Below are 21,073 nucleotides of genomic sequence, written 5' to 3'. Positions count from 1 at the left end.
GTTCACGCCATTCTCCTGCCTCAGCCTCCCGAGTAGCTGGGACTACAGGCGCCCGCCACCTCGCCCGGCTAATTTTTTGTATTTTTAGTAGAGACGGGGTTTCACTATGTTAGCCAGGATGGTCTCCATCTCCTGACCTTGTGATCCGCCCGCCTCGGCCTCCCAAAGTGCTGGGATTACAGGCGTGAGCCACCGTGCCTGGCCGGTTTTTTTTTCTTTTTTGAGACGGAGTCTCGCTCTGTCACCTGGGCGGGAGTGCAGTGGCGCGATCTCGGCTCACTGCAAGCTCCGCCTCCCGGGTTCACACCGTTCTCCTGCCTCAGCCTCCCGCATAGCTGGGACTGCAGGCACCCGCCACGACGCCCCGCTAATTTTTTGTATTTTTAGTAGAGATGGGGTTTCACCCTGTTAGCCAGGATGGTTTCAATCTCCTGACCTCGTGATCCGCCCGTCTCGGCCTCCCAAAGTGCTGGGATTACAGGCGTGAGCCACTGTGCCTGGCCAAGGAGACACTATTTTATGTCCAGCAGACTGGCAAAATTTGACTAAAGCCTGGCAGTACCACTTGTTGTCAAGGATGGGGACTAATGGGAAATCTTGTGCTTTGCTATGCAAGTATAAATTGGAAAATCATTTGGCTTGATTTAGTAAAGCTGCATGAGCACTTGATTGTTCAGTACAGGATCTCAACTTGTAGATGTATATCAGAGAATCTGTTGCTTATGTGGGCCAAATGATGCATACAGGAATCACAGCATTGTTTCCAGTAGCAGAAAATAGGAATCACAGACACATCAGCAGTCATCAGCAGTAGAGTGGAAAAATAAATCATGGCGTATTTATACAACAGGATGCTGTATAGCAGTGCCAATGATTGAGCTATGGCTGTATGTTTCCACTGGATGGGTTTCACAAAATTGTGGATTGTAATAACCTGAGGGGAAAGGAGGAGGATATCTGGGACAATGGTAATGATGAAGTTGTATTTCTTAAACTGGGTAGTGAATACAGGAATGTTTTATTACTCTTTTAACCGACTTGCTCTTTTTATGTTGGTATAAAATTTTTCATAATTAAAAAAATCAGTCTACAGCCAAATCACATTATTTCATTTAACATAAATCCTTTGTTTCTGTTACGGTCTAGGTATCTATAGCCCATTTATAGTGTTGAGCATTTTAACAATCAAAAAATTAAGTTTTTTTTTTTTTTTTTTTGAGACGGAGTCTCGCACTGTCACCAGGCTGGAGTGCAGTGGCACGATCTGGGCTCACTGCAATCTCCACCTCCCAGGTTCAAGCAATTCTCCTGCCTCAGCCTCCCGAGTAGCTGGGATTACAGGCGCATGCCACCACACCAGGCTCATTTTTGTATTTTTAGTAGAGACAGGGTTTTGCCATGTTTGCCAGGATGGTCTTGATCTCCTGACCTCGTGATGTGCCCACCTCGGCCTCCCAAAGTGCTGGGATTACAGACGTGACCCACTGTACCTGGCCTAAATTAAGGTTTTATAATAATCAATTATTTCTTAAGATTTTCAACTAATAATAAAACCTTAATGTTGATAAGGCTAGTAGAGTGGTCACTGATATTTCAAATTAGAAATTTGTTTTCTTTGAGTTTTTAAATTTTTGTTCAGGTTTTATTTGAATTTTGAAGTATTAGTATAAATACTTCTTTTGATGAGTATTTTTAGTTAAAAAAACCTTGAGGCAATGTTAAACATATACTAAGTAATTCAGCCCTGATGATTTTCGTTTTTCCTGGCAGCTAGCATTGGATATGTGGAGGAAATTGATGGTTGAACCACTTCAGGCCATCCTTATCCGAATGCTGCTCCGAGAAATCAAAAAGTGAGTGCTGACATTTATCTTACTGAGTCAATTTTATTTTGTTGTTTGATATGGTTTTAAAATAGTGTACAATTGCAGAGCCAGTGACTAGCCTTGGGGCTGGTTTTACTGTAATGAGCCTCATTTTACTTCCAATGCCAGCATTTTTTAAGTTGTTTTATTTTCTTCTTCTTCTTCTTTCTTTTTTTTTTCTTTTTGGTGGGGGGAGCTCTGGTCTTTTCTTATACCCTAATATGCTTAGTATATAAATAAGTATCTGAGGGAAGTGACTTATTGCTTTTCAGAGCTGAAAACTCTTAGACTTTCTAGGCAGTGCCCTGAGTTGCTTGTACATATTACCTGTTTAAATCCTCGTGAGGACCACCTATTCAGGAAGACATTCTTCTAGTTAGTTGGCTACCTCTTAGCCTCAGTGTTATAATCAATAACTTGCCTAAGTCTGTGAGATAAATTTATGGGAAAATGGTTTCCCACTCTACCCATGGCTCAGAGTGGTTAACACTTTTTACCCTAGTGCTGTGTGAATACAATTTAGTACAAAGAACATTTTCCTGTGGAGTCTAGAATAGAACATCCTTGGATTAGCTCTGGCTCAAAGACTCTCAGAAGCACTCTGTCAGTCACACAAATATATATCCAGTAAATTCCAGGTTACTGGAACTGATGTTATAGGAATTATCTAGACCAGTGAATTGTAGTGTAATAATGGCCACTCCACCTATATCTGTGCTCATCAAGAAGACCTAAATAAGGAGTTTTTTTTATATGAGGAATACTTTGTCAAAGCCGTGGTATTTAGTATGGGACTCCTGGGAGGAAGTAAGGGATTAAACACACACACCCACCCCTATGCCTCACATAAGAAGATAAGAGAATATTTTTAAATTTTTAATACCCAATAGAAAGTAGGTGGTAACAACTAGTAACTTGATTTTTAAAAATTGTCACTGACCGTTTGAGTGATTCCATTGTTTTTAGAGATAGAGAGCTGGAGAGGAAAGGCAATACTGAAGCAGTAGGGTGTAACCCGTTGTTTTTCTTCCTCTTTTCTTTACAAAACTGTGAACTAAAAGAACACTCCCAACAAAACTTCTAAGTTCTAATATAATTTCTCCTGCTAAAATATACTAACTTTTCTTTTGACTTGGAATTCAAGTATTTAAAAGTATAATGACAATACTGTTATACTTTCTAAATGTACTTTTGTGAAATATCTTTTTTAATATAATTTTGTCCCAACCTAGTAAATTTTTAAGTGTGATTGTTAGTTTGCTAAAAATCAATATGATAAAAAATGAAGGAAACAATGTAAGAAAAATAATACAACTAAAGCATGTTAGTTCTGGAAAAGATAGATTATCTGGTCTGCTTGTCTTATTTTTGTTGTTATAATCGGCTTCCATTAAAGCATTGTTTCACATGCTTTACTAAGATCTCACTTATTCTTCATGACAGCTCTCTTAGGTAGAGTTTTGCATGTTAAAGTTAATGAAACTAAGGTATATTAATAATAGAAATTAAACATGGGAACTACATACCAAGCATTGTGCTAAAAATTTTACATCCATCTTCCCATTTAATCCTCACAACACTGGAAGGCTAATACTATTAGTGTCACCATTTTACATGCATGACATACTTGACATGCAAAAGTCAATGGTGGTGATCTGACTCAGATCATTTGACTCCAGCCTCCATCTAATAATAATTCTAGGGATTCACATCTGGGCTAATCTAACTCTGAATTCATTATGCCTGTCCTTTTTTCCTTTTTTTTTTTGAGACAGGATTCCCACTCTGTCTCCTAGGCTGGAGTGCGGTGACATGATTTCAGCTCACTGCAGCCTCCGCCTCCTGGGTTCAAGCAATTCTCCTGCCTCAGCCTCCCGAGTAGCTGGGCACCACCACGCCCTGCTAATTTTTGTATTTTTAGTAGAGACCGGTTTTCACCATGTTGGCCAGGTTGGTCTCGAGCTCCTACCTCAAGAGATCCAACTTTCTTGGCCTCCAAAAGTGCGGGGATTACAGGAGTGAGCCACCGCACCCGGCCTTTATGCCTGTATTATTATTATTTTTTTTTTTTTGAGACAGTCTTGCTCTGTCGCCCAGGTTGGAGTGCAATCGCACGATCTTAGCTCATTGCAACTTCTGCCTGCTGGGTTCAAGCGATTCTTCTGCCTCAGCCTCCGGAGTAGCTGGGACTACAGACGCGCGCCACCACACCCGGCTATTTTTTTTTTTTTAAGTGGAGACGGGGTTTCACCGTTTTAGCCAGGATGGTCTCTATCTCCTGACCTCGTGATCCACCCGCCTCGGCCTTCCAAAGTGCTGGGATTACAGGCGTGAGCCACTGCGCCTGGCCCAGAAATCTTTAACCAAATTATTTTTTATTGTAGTCTAATGTGTTCACTCACAGAATTGAGGAACTATCATAGAGAATTAAGCAAATATGGAGGTTGAGGTAGGGTTTCTGATGTGAGCCACATCTTTCTTTTACAGTGAATAGAATTCCTGATATTTAAAATTGTTTTCTAGGTGGGAATGTCAGTTAAAGGAAATGAAGAAATTAGTAATTTAGTCAGCATATTATAGAGCTGCTTGTTAGAGCTATCTATCATTTTGTTCTTCTTTATTACCTGGAAAATTTTATCAAGATATGCTTCTTCTCACCTACTGTTTAGTTACCCAATGGTAGAGTTCATATAGGAAAAGCAAAATAACTGTTTGTTTCTTTCCTTTTTAATAACCCAGTTTTTTGTTTTTGTTTTTTTTGTTTTGTTTTGTTTTGAGACAGAGTCTCACTCTGTTGCCCAGGCTAGAATGCCGTGGCACGATCTTGGCTCACTGTAACCTCCTCCTCCCAGGTTCAAGCAATTTTCCTACCTCAGCCTCCTGAGCAGCTGGGATTATAGACATGTGCCACCATGCCCAGCTAATTTTTGTATTTTTAGTGGAGACTGGATTTCACCATGTTGGCCAGGCTGCTCTCTAACTCCCGACCTCAGATGATCTGCCCACCTCAGCCTCCTAAAGTGCTGGGATTACCAGTGTGAGCCACTGCGCCTGGCCAATAACCCAGTTTTTAAGATAATGAGTTGGTTTGCTGTCATCCTTAGGTGACCAGTTAGCTTTTTAAACTTTACCAGGATGAACTCAGACTTAAACTAGAGAGGCCTACCTCACTTTATTAAACTCTTCTCCTAGTGGCGTATATTAGGTTCCTTCCAGTTTTTCCACTAACACCACTCTTGTTTCTGTTGTACACATATGCAGATGTTTGCTTGGGGTCATAGGGTGTGTATACTTAGAGTTTTGCCAGTATGTCCTCCACAGTATCTGTTCTTCCACCATAAGCAGAACATGAGAAAATAGGTAACAGTTCAGATCAGTATTTCACCAGATTGAATGTGGGCTTATGTGAGGTCACGCATGTGACCCAAGCCAAGGAAATGAGCTCACATGTGTGACCTTATTATATGAACTAGTCAGTGATATCAAGATATCAAGATTCTCTATGACTGACAGAATTACTGTAGCCATATTAATTCATGTCCAAAAAATATTTCTCAGAATATCCAAATAATTAAAGGAAGAATCAAAGAGGACTAGAGGGGTTCAGAGGCAGGGAAGGACTCTAGTATGTAAAGGTAATTGCCTGGATGCTTTTCCTTGATGCTTTTCTTCAATGATAGAAAATTCTTACATCCTATATATAGAGCAACAAGCTCTTACTAGGGAATGATGATAATAAGTTTTCTGTTGCTCTCTTTGTGACATTATTAATGCAAAGAAGAAATTATTTTAAAGTAGGTTGGAAGAGTGTGTAGTGAGGTAAACCATAATGGTTTGATTTGAGCATTGGTACTAGAGTCACAAAATCCCAATTTAGAGCTAGATTATTTTACTGTGGCTTTAAGCAAACTTTTTTTCTATTTTATTTTTATTTTTATTTTTTAATTTTTGAGACAGGGTCTTGCTCTGTCACCCAGGCTGGAGTGCAGTGGTGCAATCATGGCTCACTGTAGCCTCGACTCCTCCTGGGCTCAAACGATCCTCCCACCTCAGCCTCCAGAGTAGCTGGGACCACAAGCATGTGCCACCATGCACAGCTAAGTTGTTTTTTTTTTTTTTTGTATGGGGTCTTGCTATGTTGCCCAGGCTAGTCTCAAACTCAGGACTCAAGGGATCATCCCACCTCAGCCTCCAGAGTAGCTGGGACCACAGGTGTGTGCCACCATGCATGGCTAATTTTTTTTTTGAATGAGGTCTCGCTCTATTGCCCAGGCAGCTCACAAATTCAGCACTCAGGGATTCTCCCACCTTGGCCTCCCAAAGTGTTGGGATTACAGGCATGAGCCACGGTGCCTGGTTCTATTTCATATTCCTTTTATTAGAAAAGCTAACATTTCCCCTACATGTCTTAATATGATTAAGACTTTGTAGTTTGTGGTGAGTGAAAATCAAGCATTCTTAACCGCCAGTATTAAAGTTTTGAATTGATGGGCTCGTATCTACTTTGTTAAAATTAAAGAAGTGTTATCTTATTACTGACATAGTATTTTGAACTTTACAATCAGTTTTCTTTTTATTTCTTGAAATGACATCTAATGTATACATTAACTATCATGAATATTAACTCAGCTGTGATATAAAAAAAATCATTGTTAAGATTCATGCATGTACCTTTTTATAGTTCTTTACACTTTGATTAGACCAATGGAATAAGGAGCCATATTTTGGCATATTTTGGTATATTTCCATAGATAATTTGTATTCTCAAGAATATTTTGTGTTATACCTTGTTTTAGTGATCGTGGTGGAGAAGACCCAAACCAGAAAGTAATCCATGGGGTTATTAACTCCTTTGTTCATGTTGAACAGTATAAGAAAAAATTCCCCTTAAAGGTAAACAGCCTCCTTTAAAAACAAATAATCAGACTGTTAATTTCTTAAACTGCTTGTTCTAATTTCTTCTAATATGATGTAATTGATTTATTCAGTTTTATCAGGAAATCTTTGAGTCTCCCTTTCTGACTGAAACAGGAGAGTATTACAAACAAGAAGCTTCAAATTTATTACAAGAATCAAACTGCTCACAGTATATGGAAAAGGTAAGAAATAAAACATATCGAATACATTTATCTATTTTGTATCTGGCCTGGTTTTATTTAACATCGTTCTTAGTTTTCTTGTTTTGTTTTTTGGTGGAAAAATATTCTGTTTATTTAATCTATTTAATCATTAACTCTGAGTTACAGTTATTATATAATATCGATTGGTAGGTCATTGCTCTTTACAATACCCTTCCAGTTTTCATCATAATTGATGCTTTTTGATAAATCCTGACTGCTTGGTTTACTTGTCCTTGAAATTAATATATATGCACATTCTTGGCAGAATAATCAGTTTATACTGGATTTCATGCTTAGTGGTTAGTTTAGAGAATAGGATAAGTGCAGAAGCTCTGTGTTGAGGTTTTTTTCTTCCTTTAAAATGAGAGGAAAAATATGAGGAAAATATAGTAATTCTAGACATTTGGATGAGTCACTCTTTTGGTCTGTTAAGTTCTTGAAAGGCTGAGAGACAACCCCACGTGAGGTGTTTTTTTTTTTTTTTTTTTTGGAGATGTGGTCTTGCTCTGGTGCCCAGACTAGAGTGCAGTGGCTTGATCATGGCTCCCAGGCTCAAGTGGTCCTCCTGTCTCAGCCTACGAAGTAGCTGGGACTACAGGCACACACCACCACGCCCAGCAACTTTTAAAATTTGTTATAGAGATGGGGTCTTGCTGTGTTGCCCAGGCTGGTCTCAGAACTCCTCAACTTGAGCAGTCCTCCTGCCTCAGCCTCCCAAAGTGCTGGGATTTTAGATGTGAGCCATTGCACCCAGCCAAGAAATTTTAATTGATCACTAAACCAGTACATATTGGTTATCATATGTTAAATCCCATGTTTATTTTCTCAGTAGTAGAAGAAAAAAGTGGTCATACAAATTAAACCACCATATGTAAGATATATTAGAACTTCTAGCCAGGTTTTTAAATCTGCAGTGTTGGATTTCAAGCATTTTATTTTGGGATGGTTTGTGTTAGTTTATGTAGCCAAGAAAGGTCGAGTAGTTTAAGTGGATGAGCTGTCATCCTACATCCCTAGGCCACAAGTCACAAAGCATCCGTGCTTACCGATACACTGTTGTGTCATCCACAAAGCCCAGATCTAGAGGTCTTAGTTATTTGATTATCTTCCTGCTTTTCTTACTAGTTAGCTCTGTCCCCTGAGCAAATTATCTGGAACTTTTCCCCCATCAATTAAGTTCAGGTTACACTAGATCAGTGGTTCTAAGCTCTTAGCCCTTATTGCACCTTAGACTTCTGTTGAAGCCTCTAGATCCAGCCCCAAGAATCACACACAGATTATCTGTGATACATGCACTTTGCTCTATCTGGCTGTCAAAAAGATGCCACTGGCAAGTGGTGGCAATAGCCCAGATGTCTGTTAGAAGTTGAAAGAATAAGCAAAATGTGATACATACGTGCATTGGAATATTATTCATCGTGTGTAGTGAAAAACTCTCTCAAACCATGTTTTTCCTCTACTCTCACACCACAGCAACAATCATTAGCACAGAAGGCTTCTGTAAACAAAGGTGTGGCTCTCTTCTCCCACACACCAAGCAGCAGACACCAGCTAGGTGTCCTCCAGTTCAACTCTAACACCATCTACTTGAGATAGTGGCCAATCCCACAGTTTGGGGACTGAGTCTCCAAGACTGCCCTGCACACCCCCAGACACCAGTCACAAGTCTGGGCCTCCGGACTACTGACCGACTGGCTTTCAAGTTGAAGTCCTACAGTACACTGTTTGGGTTCCATTAATTTGCTAGAGCAGCTCACAGAACTTAGGGAAACACTCACTTAATGTTTACTAGTTCATTAAGAAGGATATTTTAGAGGATACAAATAAACAACCACTTGAGGAGATACATAAGGGAAGGTCTGAAATCACCATGAGTGCAGGAGCTTCTATCCCTGTGGAACCCAGTCTTCTTGGATTTTTGTGGAAGCTTCATGATGTCAGTAGTCTTTCCCCCAGTGTACAGGGTGGGGCTTTCTCTGGGGAGGGTCTTGTGACCCACAGTCAGAAAGGTAGGGCAAGATTAGAGTCCTGCCTTGAGGCAGGTGAAAGGAGAGTAGGAGAGAAATTCTGTTTCCTGAGACCTAACACACTCAACATTATAACTAAAGACTGTAACTAGGGCTAAGGGAGTTATGAACCAGGAACCACAGATGAAAACCAATGTACTTATATATCACAACACCACACAGTCTTTAAAAAGGATTGAAGTTATACATGATACAACATGGATGAACCATGAAAATGTTATGCTAAGTGGAAAAAGACAGACACAAAAGGGCAAATATTCTGTGGTTCAATTTATAGGAAATATCTAGAACAGACAAATTCAAAAGGACAGAAGGTAGATTAGAGGTTATCAGGGGAGGAGGATGTGAGGAGTTGTTACTTAATGATTATAAAGTTTCTGATGGGGTAATGAAAAATATTTGGAAGTAGACAATGGGGGTGATTACACAACATAGTGAGCGTTATTTAATGCCACTGAATTGCCCACATAAAAATGGCTAATGTAAATTTTATTATCTATGTTTTTACCACAATTTAAAAACATTGATAATGTAATATACCAAAACCATTGAATTGCACACTTTAAATGGGTGAATTATTTAATATGTAAATTACATCTCAAGGTGTTAAAAGGGAGGGAGGGACATTGGAATAAATTATGTTTGGAAAAGAGTGTTTATTAGAAAAGCTTATTTCAGGCTGGGCACGGTGGCTCAGACCTGTAATTGCAGCACTTTGGGAGGCTGAGGCGTGCAGATTACGCAAGTCCAGGAGTTCAAGACAAGCCTGGGCAACTTGGCAAAACCCCATCTCTACAAAAAATTAAAAAACTAGCCACACATGGTGGTGTAGTCGTCTGGTCATAGCTCTTGGGACGCTGAGGTGGGAAGATCACTTGAGCCCGAGAGGCGGAAGTTGCAGTGAGCCGAGATTGCACCACTGCCCTCCTGCCTGGGCGAGAGAGCGAGATCCTGTCTGACAAAAGAAAGAAAAAGAAAAGCTCATTTCAGGAAATAATGTTGGACCATATTAGCTTCAAGGGCAAAACCCTGGGCTTTGCTCTCCATTTAGTTAATTGGGGAATGAGTCAGTACAGCCTTCCTGCCTCCTTGCTGCGTTCCTCTTATAGCTTTGGCCTTTCTTTCCCCCAGGGGTTTTACAGCTGTTCGAAGCCCTGCACTGGGGCAGTCCAACCTTCTCTATGTTTCTCTTGATATGCGCCTCTCTCTCCAAAGTTATCATTATTTTATTTTTTCCTTCTTTCATCCTCCTTCACCTCTCTCAGACCCACTGTAATTCCTGTTGCATTAACTTGGCAAGCAGATTAAAGTCACTATAGTATGCTCTGAATGACTAATAGACTTAATCCTTTTTGTTATAAAAATAGCCCTTAAAGGATTTATTGTTAATCAAAGTGCCTTTCTTAGCTGATGTAATATGTGGTGAACACTTTTGTCCTCTAGACCAGGGGTCCCCGACCCTCAGGCTGAGGACCAGTACTGACCTGTGGCCTGTTAGGAACTGGGGAGGACCAGTACTGACTTGTGTCCTGTTAGGAGGAACCGGGCTGCACAGCAGGGAGTGAGCAGCCACTGTGTGAGCATTACCTACTGCCTGAGCTCCGCCTCCTGTCACATCAGCAGCAGCATTAGATTCTCATAGATTCTCACAGAGCGCAAACTCCATTGTGAACTCTGCATGCAAGGGGTCTAGGATGTGCGCTCTTTAGAAGAATCTAATGCCTGAGGATCTGAGGTGGAATACTTCACCTGGAAGCCACCTGCCCCCACCAATGCCGCCCGCACTCCGTCTGTGGAAAAAATGTCTTCCACAAAAGCAGAGCCTGCTGCCTAAAAGGTTAGGGACTGCTGCTCTAGACCCCTTCTTGCCCGACCTGAGTCTGTGACTTTGCCCTGAACTCCTGGCTTCAAAGGGTCGCACAATAGGAAAGACAGGACTGTGGGAACCTACTGTCTGGAGCCTCATTTTTATTGAAAATTTCTGATCCGCTTTCCAGGAATGATTTTCACTCCTTGTGCCCAGGCCAACTCAGCAGCACTCTCCAAAGTGCCAGGTGTATGTAGTTCCCCGGGAACACTTAATTTCAGAAACTCTAATTACACAGCTTTATGTTCCAGAGTGTTTCCAAGCCGGTGCATTTGTCTGTGTATATGTTGTTGTTTTGTCTTGAGATAGAAATTAGTCAAATTCTTTGGTTATTTTCCTTATGGGCTAGTTCTTGTTAATATTAACCAGTGTTATTTGTAGCTCAGCGCTTTATGTAGGATAAACTTTAATAAAAGTCTTGATTGACATACTTGACTATGACTAAATGTATATTTACTTTCAAATTTTTTATTTTTTATTTATATTTATTTTTTGAGACAGAGCCTCGCTCTTATTGCCTAGGCTAGAGTGCAGTGGCGTGATGTCGGCTCACTGCAACCTCCTCCTCCTGGGTTCAAGCGGTTCTTCTGCCTCAGCCTCCCGAGTAGCTGGTGCTACAGGCACCTGCCACCACACCTGGCTAATTTTTTGTATTTTTGTAGAGACGGGGTTTCACCATGTTGGCCAGGCTAGTCTCAAACTCCTGACCTCATGTGATCCACCCACCTCGGCCTCCCAAAGTGCTGGGATTGCAGGCATGAGCCACCTTGCTTGGCCTTATTTTTATTTTTTTGAGACAGTGTCTCACTCTGTCACACAGGCTGGAGTGCAGTGGTGCGATCTTGGCTCATTACAACCCCCACCTCCCGGGATGAAGTGATTCTCTTGCCCTGGCCTCCCAAGGAGCTGGGATTACAGGCATGCCCAGCTAATTTTTATATTTTTAGTAGAGACAGAGTTTCGCCATATTGGCCATGCTGGTCTCAAACTCCTGACCTCAGATGATCCACCTGCCTTGGCCTCCCAAAGTACTGGGATTACAGGTGTGAGCCACCATGTCCAGCCCCTACTTTAAAAAATTTTAATTAAATCTTTAATATGGTAGTTAACTATCATGCACATACAGTTCCATTTACAAGAAGAGAAACCAACGTAAAATAATTAGATTCATCTACTTGATTTCAATATAATTTATTTTTTAGTTTGATAGTTATTCATACAGAGATCACCTGTTCTGAATTTAATAATCTGTACCCACTTTTCCTGTTACATGTTATGTTGTCCATGTAATAGGATGAATGGTGTAGGTAAATGAAGACAAAATGCAGACTATTTAACTTTAGTTCTTGCTTATAAGACTGGTGGAATGTAGATGACAGCTAGTAGCTTAAATAAAAATTTGAAATGATTTATAGAATGTGGGTTTAAATTGCTTATGTAACCCTTATTACCTTTGCCGTGTTTAATTCAGCCATTAAAATTTGGCCGAGTTACTTGCTGATATTACAGATTTTTCCTCATAGTAAAACTTTGTGTTCATGACTGTAAGAAAATATTTTTATAGGTTCTAGGTAGATTAAAAGATGAAGAAATTCGATGTCGAAAATACCTACATCCAAGTTCATATACTAAAGTGATTCATGAATGTCAACAACGAATGGTAGCAGACCACTTACAGTTTTTACATGCAGAATGTCATAATATCATTCGACAAGAGAAAAAAAATGGTAAGTGACACCAAACATGAGTAGAAATTAAATTATAAATCCACCTTTTATATCATCTTCTAGTCACCCTTGATTTAATGCCTATTTTAGTAATAGTCTTTAAAATATTTTAAATAACCTTTTACAGATTATTAATACTTTATTTTGAAAGACTATTTTAGGAAAGTGTTTTCAAAGAGTGTTCTAAAATCAGAAGAAAAAGTGGGAAATTGTGTTTATACATTTTTATATATTACAAGAGCTAATTTCCTTAATGCATTTAGAATTCCTGATAAACAGTAGGAATAAAGGCAAAGACTATAAAAAGGAAATACAAATATTATGTAATAAATGTAATAATTTATATAATATAAAAAATCAGCTATATCTGATTTTTTTTTTTTTTTTTTTTTGAGACAGAGTCTCACTCTGTCGCCCAGGCTGGAGTGCAGCGGCGTGCTCTTGGCTCGCTGCAACCTCCGCCTCCCAGATTCAAGTGATTCTCCTGCCTCAGACTCCTGAGTAGCTGGGGTTACAGGCGCTCATCACCACACCTGGCTAATTTTTTTGTACTTTTAGTAGAGACAGGGTTTCACCATGTTGGTCAGGCTGGTCTCGGACTCCTGACCTTGTGGTCCGCCCGCCTCAGCCTCCCAAAGTGCTGGGATTACAGGCGTGAGCCACTGCGCCCGGCCTCTCTGATTTTTAAAAAAACAAAAAACATGCATTACTTTTATAGGGAGGAAAGATAATAAATATGTATATTTTATTTAATTAATTAATTTTTTTGAGATGGAGTCTCGCTCCGTCGCCCAGGCTGGAGTGCAATGGCATGATCTTGGCTCATTGCAACCCCCGCCTCCCAGGTTCAAGCAATTCTGCCCCAGCCTCCCAAGTAGCTGGGATTGCAGGTGCATGCCATCACATCCAGCTAATTTTTGTATTTTTAGTAGAGACGGGGTGTCACCATGTTGGCCTCCTGGTCTTGAGCTCCTGACCTCAGATAATCTGCTTGCCCCGGCCTCCCAAAGTGCTGGGATTACAGGTGTGAGTCACCGCGCCCGGCCATTAATCAGGTTTTTTGTTTTTGTTTTTTGAGACAGAGTCCCGCTCTGTGGCCCAGGCTATAATGCAGTGGCGCGATCTCTGTTCACTATAACCTCTGCCTCCTGGGTTCAAGCGATTCTCCTGCCTCAGCCTCCTGAGTAGCTGGGACTACAGGCATCTGCCCCCACACCTGGCTAATTTTTGTATTTTTAGTAGAGACGAGGTTTCACTATGTTGGCCGGCTGGTCTCGAACTCCTGAGCTCGTGATCCACCTGCCTTGGCCTCCCAAAGTGCTGGGATTATAGACACGAGCCACCACCGTTGGCCCCGTGTTTTTTACAGCAACATTAATTTCATAGATCCAGGGCAATGTAGTCAAAACCCAATAATTTCATTTTAATTCCGAAAGTCACTGTCTTGAAGAGTAGCATGGAAAGACTTTAATGACCAGCAAGACTTATTGTAAAACCTATAGTAATTAAGACAGTGAGGCATTGGTACAAGGACAGACAGATATCCTAATAAAATAAGAGATCCTAGAAACAACCGAAGCATATGTGGCCGCTTGATGTAAGACCAAGGTGGCGCTGCAGAGCAGCAGGTAAAAGATGGTCTTTTCAACACGCATTGCTCAGTCAACTGGATATCCATTTCAGAAGAAAATGAAATTTGATCACTACCTCAAGATACCATATACAAAATCAATTCACTATAGAGTTTTTTATCTAAATGTACAAGGTAAAAAAATAACACTTCTAGAAGATAATATAGGAGAATATCTTCATAACCTTGAGATAGGGAAAAGATATTTTAAATAGGACACAAAAAGCCCTAACCACAAAGGAACGATTGATCCAGTGAACTACATTAAAATGAAAAACTTTGGATTATTAAAAGGCCATTAAGAGGGAGGAAGATTGCTTGAGCTCAGGAGTACAACACCAGCCTGGGCAACATGACAGTATCCCATCTCTGCAAAAAAATACAAGCATTAGCCAGGCGGGGTGGTGTGCACCTGTGGTCCCATCTACTTGGGAGGCTGAGGTGGGAGGATCACTTGAATCTGGGAGGTGGTGGTTGCAGTGAGCCGAGATCCTGCCACTGCACTCCAGCCTGGGTGACAGAGTAAGACCCTGTCTCAAAAAAAGCCATTAAAACCACTGGATCATCAGAAGACAGTTATAGGGTAATGTACCTGCAATACTAAAGATTTATATCCAAAATATAAAATGGTCAAAAAACAGGCACTGCAGAATAGAAGATACCCAGATGGCCAATAAACATAGAAAGAAATGTGAAGTAGCAGGAACTTGTTGAACACTGAAGTGAGAGTATAAATTGATGCAACTACTTTGGGAAACTGGCACTGACCGCTAAGTGGGATATATTATGCATATTTTATGATCCAGCAGTTCTCCTAAACATATAACCACCCCCCCAGCTTTACCTCCCCACTGCCAATGCCTGGACATATATACAAAAAGACATACAGGAATGTTCATATTAGTGTTTGTAATAGCTCCATAAACTGGAACAGCTCAAATGTCCAGTTACTGTAGAATAGTACAGTATATTCATACAATGGAATATTATAGAGGAGTGGAAATGAACAAATTAAAGCCATGTACAACAACATAGATGATCCTTATACACATGTTGTTGAACACAAGAAGCCAGACACAAAAGAATTGTGTGATCCCATTTTTATACGTAGTTCAAACTCATCTGTGATTTAGAAGTCACAGCAGTGGTTACCTTTGCAGAGGAGCAAGAGTGTGTGATTGGAAGGAGGCATGAAGGGGACTCCTGGGTGTAGGTAATGCCTGTTTCGTATCCTGCGTGTGATTACATGGGTGTGTTGTGTGTTCACTTGTGATAATTCAGTAAGATATACACTTATGGTTTGTATACTTTATATGTATGATGCTTTAATGAAACGTTTAAAATTAAACCTACTACACTGAGAGATCATTATTCACCTCCCAGTGTTAGAGATCAAAACATTTGGTAACACATTGTTGGCAAAGGAACTCTCTGCTGTTGGCAGCTGTGGTTAGAAGGATCTGTCTACAAGATTAAACTTTGACACAGTAACCTCACTTTTGGGAACTTATATTGCATATATTCTTGCTCATGTATAAGATTATTGATTGCAACATTGCAATATCAAGAGACTGGAAACCACCTAAATTTCCATCAATTGTTAAGGAATTATATCCACATAATGGAGTACTGTGCAGCTGTAAAATACATAGAAATGCTTTGTGTACTGATAGGAAAAGACCACTAAGTTAAAATGTGTTCTGAAGCTACAAATAATATACAAAATACAGTACACTGTATTAAAAGGGGCAAAGGGAAGAATATATGTATTCACTTGAATTTGCACAAAATATCTTTGGGAAGATGTTAAATAACCACATCCCTTTCCTGTGGGGAGAGGGGCTTGGGTGGCTGGGAGGTTGGGAATGGGGGACGTTTCTCTGGGTGCTCTGCACTTGGATCCGTATATTGTACTCCTGCACTTGGATCCATATATTACCTAATAAATGAAAATATTTGGGAGTTAACCCTCAGATGTCTTTTTCCTCTCAGACATGGCAAATATGTACGTCTTACTCCGTGCTGTGTCCACTGGTTTACCTCATATGATTCAGGAGCTGCAAAACCACATCCATGATGAGGGCCTTCGAGCAACCAGCAACCTTACTCAGGATAACGTGAGTTGTGTGGGGAACTGCGTTTTCCTCCTAATCAGATCCATCGTGGAGCCTTTCCTTTGACTTTATTGTTTTGAAAGATGAAAGAAAAAGTCTTACCATGCCAACGAAAGAAATGTCTTTATTCAAATGTTTTAAACCTAGAATTTGTTGGACTCATTTTGGAATTATCAGATTATTAGAAAGCTATTGATAGGCTGCTGCTTAGCCATACGGAGGGTGTCCATTGAACAGTTGTTAACTTTCCACAGGAAAATAAGCTCGCCATTTTTAAATAACTGTGTTTTTGTGTAATTGGCATTGATAACGTAGTTTGTTGTCATGGTAGTAGTATTAATCAGTGGTAATATAGACGACTTGCAATTTGCCTCCTTTCCATATCCTCTGAATTTGGTTGTCCAGGAAGCAAATTTAGATTAAAATAATCTTCTGTAAGTATATGCTTGCTGCCCCAAATACCCAAAACAATAACCCTCATATCCCTAATACTCATCATTCTCGAATACTTTGCCAATCACATGACTGTAACAGTTTGTACTGTAACAGTTTGTCTTTCCCATCACCAAATCTTGTTATTACTGGTAATGTTTGATGAGCAAGAGAGAAATAACTTCAAATGTTACTATCTCTTCTTAAGTAGAGCTGTTTGCCCTTCATCTATAAGATAGTATTTGTGTATAGACGTCACTGTTCAGGAGCACTTTTTAGAGGCTGTTACCTTAGCTGCAGATTGGTCTTTGGCAAGTAATAATTTTTAGTTTTTATGTTATGCCACAATAATGTGTAAGTTTTCTATTTTTTTATTTCTTCAAATTCCCTTTACCACAGTTTTCTATTTTTTGTAGAACTATTAGTTTATAGTATTCAGGTTTATTACTCTATTATTTGTCAAACTTACTAGTTTACATTATTACGTTTATAGATTCCATGTCCAATGACATTGGGCATAGAGCATAGAATTTTGTGTCAAGGCTGGGAGATGGAAACATAAGTGAATACATTTGTGGTAGACTCAAATCCAGCTGACTTAGTTAAGTCTTAGGTAGTAACTTCTTCATGGTTATCTCCATTAAGGGGGAAAACTCACTTTTGTACTATTAGGTATTTCTTCTCTCTGAGATGTGAGGGATTGTCTTGCCGAGCTCAAGGGGTCTCTGTTCTCAGGATTATTGGCTTTTTAACTCTCCTTTCTCTCAGCCTTTAGTGACTTTGCAGGCAGTCTTTGCTTATTTAAGCCTGTATGAAAGTGATAGACCTGGTAGTTCAGGTCTTGTTATCCTTAAGATAAGTTATTCCAACACAGTAGAAAAGTATGCTTTTGGTGGGTTCTTCTGACAGGTACTAGACAGTCTATGACAGCTTGTTGTGTTGAATGACAAGCTATTTTCTTTCTTTCTTTTTTTTTTTTTTTTTGTTGTTATTGTTGTTTTTCTGAGACGGAGTCTCACTCTGTCGCCCAAGCTGGAGTGCAGTGGTGCGATCTCTGCTCACTGCAACCTCCACCTCCCTGGTTCCAGCAGTTCCCCTGCCTCAGCCTCCCGTGTAGCTGGGATTACAGGTGGACGCCACCACGTCTGGCTAATTTTTTTGTATTTTTAGTAGAGATGGGGTTTCACCATGTTGGACAGGATGGTCTCGATCTCCTGACCTCATGATCCGCCCGCCTCAGCCTCCCAGAAGTGCTGGGATTACAGGCGTGAGCCACTGTGCCCGGCCTTCAACACCAAAGTTGTAAATTTCTAAGACTGTCTTAGCTAAAACCATTTTCTGAGAAGTGTGCATGTGTGAAACAATTTCCTTGAGGAATAATTTACTAATAAGTCTAATAAACCTCATAGTTTGGATATCCTTGAACCTCTTAAAATGTGGTTTTGTACTTTTATTTCATTTTTAGATGCCAACACTATTTGTGGAGTCAGTTTTGGAAGTGCATGGTAAATTTGTTCAGCTTATCAACACTGTTTTGAATGGTGATCAGCATTTTATGAGTGCGTTGGATAAGGTAAGTTTTAAATACATATATACTATATATGTACATAAAACTCTATCATTCTTTAGGCAGTTTCAAGATTAGAATTCTAGTATGAGGTTTCTGATGTAGACGTGGAGATTAAGTAATTTTGATATGAAATTCAAAATAGAAATAATATAATTTTTAAATTATTAACTGAATAGTTAAATTGAATGCTTGTAGAATGTCCCATGATTATGCTATATAAGGGGAATTTTTAATCTGATATGTTCTGGATAGACATGCATAATTTTGCAATTTTTAGTACTGATTTTTTTTCTTTGGCCATAATACTTAGGCTATATTGAATAATATTTGAAAAGAGAATAGATATGTTTTACATGAACTTTTGCATACGTTAAAGGAAAGCTGCTTACAAGATTGTAAGTTTTTTTTTAAGTAACGTTATTTTATCTGTTCAAATTTCGATAATGAGTTACAGAGTATCTTGGAATAGCAACAGGATATATAGATATTTTGTAATTAGAGAATAAAGTCAGAGGAGTCTACCATGTTAGGCATGAAAATATTAACAAACTACCCGCAATGCTGTGTTTTATGTGGCGGGGTAATTTTTGGATGTACAGATTATGGCTTATATTGAACTAGCTGTACTTTTTCCCTATGGCTGGTGGTTAATTATGGCGTGTTTTTTTATTCAGGCCCTTACGTCAGTTGTAAATTACAGAGAACCTAAGTCTGTTTGCAAAGCACCTGAACTGGTAAGTTTGGTGGTTGCTGAAAAGTAATCTTATGAAAAGTCAGTATTAGAAAATGAAAACTCAGAATATCAAATTAATTTGGTTTTTGTAGCATTTTTCAGAAAAATAGAAGGAAAATTATCTACATTGTATATAGTTTGGCATTTATGTAAGGAACGCAACATACTATGTGTCTTAAAGAATAACCATTTTACAAAGTTTGGGTTTTAATGTATATCTACTTTGAAATAATTTGCAATACTTTTCATGTAGATTCTGTTACATCTGAAATCTAAAGGAAATCTGATGATAAAGTTTGGGTAACCTTTGAAGGAAACTTGCTTACAAGATTTTTGTAACTTTTTTTTAAAGTGCTTGTTCAATGTCAAAAATTATAAAACCACTCGAAACTCACCTAGGTGTTCTTTTAAAAATTTGTATTACTTATATCAGTTGCTTTATTGGTCAGTAAGTGATGATTTGATATTTGACTTGTTCTTTTTAAAAATTTACCTTATGATGTATATTTTATTTAGTTTACATTTATGATTATTACATAAAGCTTTAGAAGCCTGGTGTGGTTGTGCATGCCTGTAGTCCCAACTACTTGGGAGGCTGAGGCAGGAGGATCCTTTGAGCCTAGGAGTTTGAGGCTGCAGTGAGCTATGATCTTGTCCACTGCAATCCAGCCTGGCAACAGAGCAAGACCCGGTCTCTAAAAAAAACAGCAAAAATTCTGTCCACTGATCTTACCTTGTATCACCACTTTGCCTCCTTTGAGGCGTGATATATACAGAAGCACCCTTTGTAAGATTTATTATCAATTTCTACATGAGCTTGCTAAGTACTGTGACAACTTACTGAAGAAGTCAGCGAAAGGGATGACAGAGAATGAAGTGGAAGACAGGCTCACGAGCTTCATCACAGTGTTCAAATACATTGATGACAAGGACGTCTTTCAAAAGGTATGTTGTGAACAGAAAAGTTTCATTTGTATTTTAGTCAACTTTATTTCTGAATGCTAAATCATTAGAAAGGAAGTAATCTTTTAAAATATTTTTAAATGTAGTTCTACGCAAGAATGCTGGCAAAACGTTTAATTCATGGGTTATCCATGTCTATGGACTCTGAAGAAGCCATGATCAACAAATTAAAGGTAATGTAAGTCTTTAATGTGGTATTGTCCTAGAAATTCATTCACAAGCACATAAAGATGTTCATTGCAGCATTGTGTACAGTAACAGGAAACAATTCATCTGGTTAAATGTGTATTTGTGTAGTCACACAGTGGGATATACAAATACTGTATTAAAAGGACAAAATGTATATGTTTATATATGAAGATTCACAAGATAATCAGTATTAATGATAAAAGATTATTACTACTTATAAATGAATACACCTAAAATATTCCTTTAAGTACAGATTTTGGAGTGCAATTCCATTTCAATTTATTTTTACATCATTTCAGCTTGCTTACATACCGATAAGTGGTAGCAGGTTCATATTTATCCTGTGTTATTCAATAAATTTTCTTGCATAGTAGACATTTTGAATATAATATGCATTCCTTTTTTTCCTTTTCTTTTTTTAAGAGATAGGGTCTCACTATGTTGCCCAGGCTGGACTCTAACTCCTGGGCTCAAGCGATCCTCCCGCCTCAGCCTCCTGAGCAGCTGGGACAATAGGTGTGCACCACTGCACCCAGTTGCTGTGTGCTCTTTTTTAAACCTCCAAAAAGAAACTTAATTTTTAATTTCTAAAAGTAGTGTTGGCCAGGTGTGGTGGTTCATGCCTATAATAGTAGCACTTTGGGAGGCCAAGGCATGTAGATTGTTTGAGCTCAGTAGTTCAAGACCAGCCTGGGAAACATGGCAAAACCCTGTCTCTACCAAAAATACAAAAGTTAGCTGGGCTTGGTGGTGTGTTCCTCTAGTCCCAGTTACTCAGGTGGCTGAGGTGGGAGGATTGCTGGAGCCTGGGACATCGAGGCTGCTGTGAGCCATGA

The 21,073-nt window shown here is 39.3% G+C and overlaps 1 protein-coding gene across 5 annotated transcripts in view; it reads left to right on the top strand.

Annotated features, from left to right (window-relative positions):
• Positions 1-21,073, top strand: part of CUL2 (cullin 2) — an 80,925-nt gene that overhangs the window by 39,183 nt on the left and 20,669 nt on the right. For all 5 annotated transcript variants that reach the window (XM_003814779.5, XM_034930289.3, XM_034930288.3 and 2 more), the window contains 9 exons: positions 1,771-1,853; positions 6,662-6,758; positions 6,854-6,964; positions 12,444-12,606; positions 16,229-16,353; positions 18,248-18,355; positions 19,027-19,086; positions 19,902-20,030; positions 20,135-20,221. In XM_003814779.5, the coding sequence (XP_003814827.1) occupies positions 1,771-1,853; positions 6,662-6,758; positions 6,854-6,964; positions 12,444-12,606; positions 16,229-16,353; positions 18,248-18,355; positions 19,027-19,086; positions 19,902-20,030; positions 20,135-20,221 (963 nt within the window). The remainder of the gene's footprint in view (positions 1-1,770; positions 1,854-6,661; positions 6,759-6,853; positions 6,965-12,443; positions 12,607-16,228; positions 16,354-18,247; positions 18,356-19,026; positions 19,087-19,901; positions 20,031-20,134; positions 20,222-21,073) is intronic.

Source organism: Pan paniscus, chromosome 8, assembly GCF_029289425.2.
Source record: "Pan paniscus chromosome 8, NHGRI_mPanPan1-v2.0_pri, whole genome shotgun sequence".
NCBI lineage: Eukaryota > Metazoa > Chordata > Mammalia > Primates > Hominidae > Pan > Pan paniscus.
Note: the sequence above shows the minus strand (reverse complement) of the source record. Positions and strands in the feature narration are given on the sequence as shown.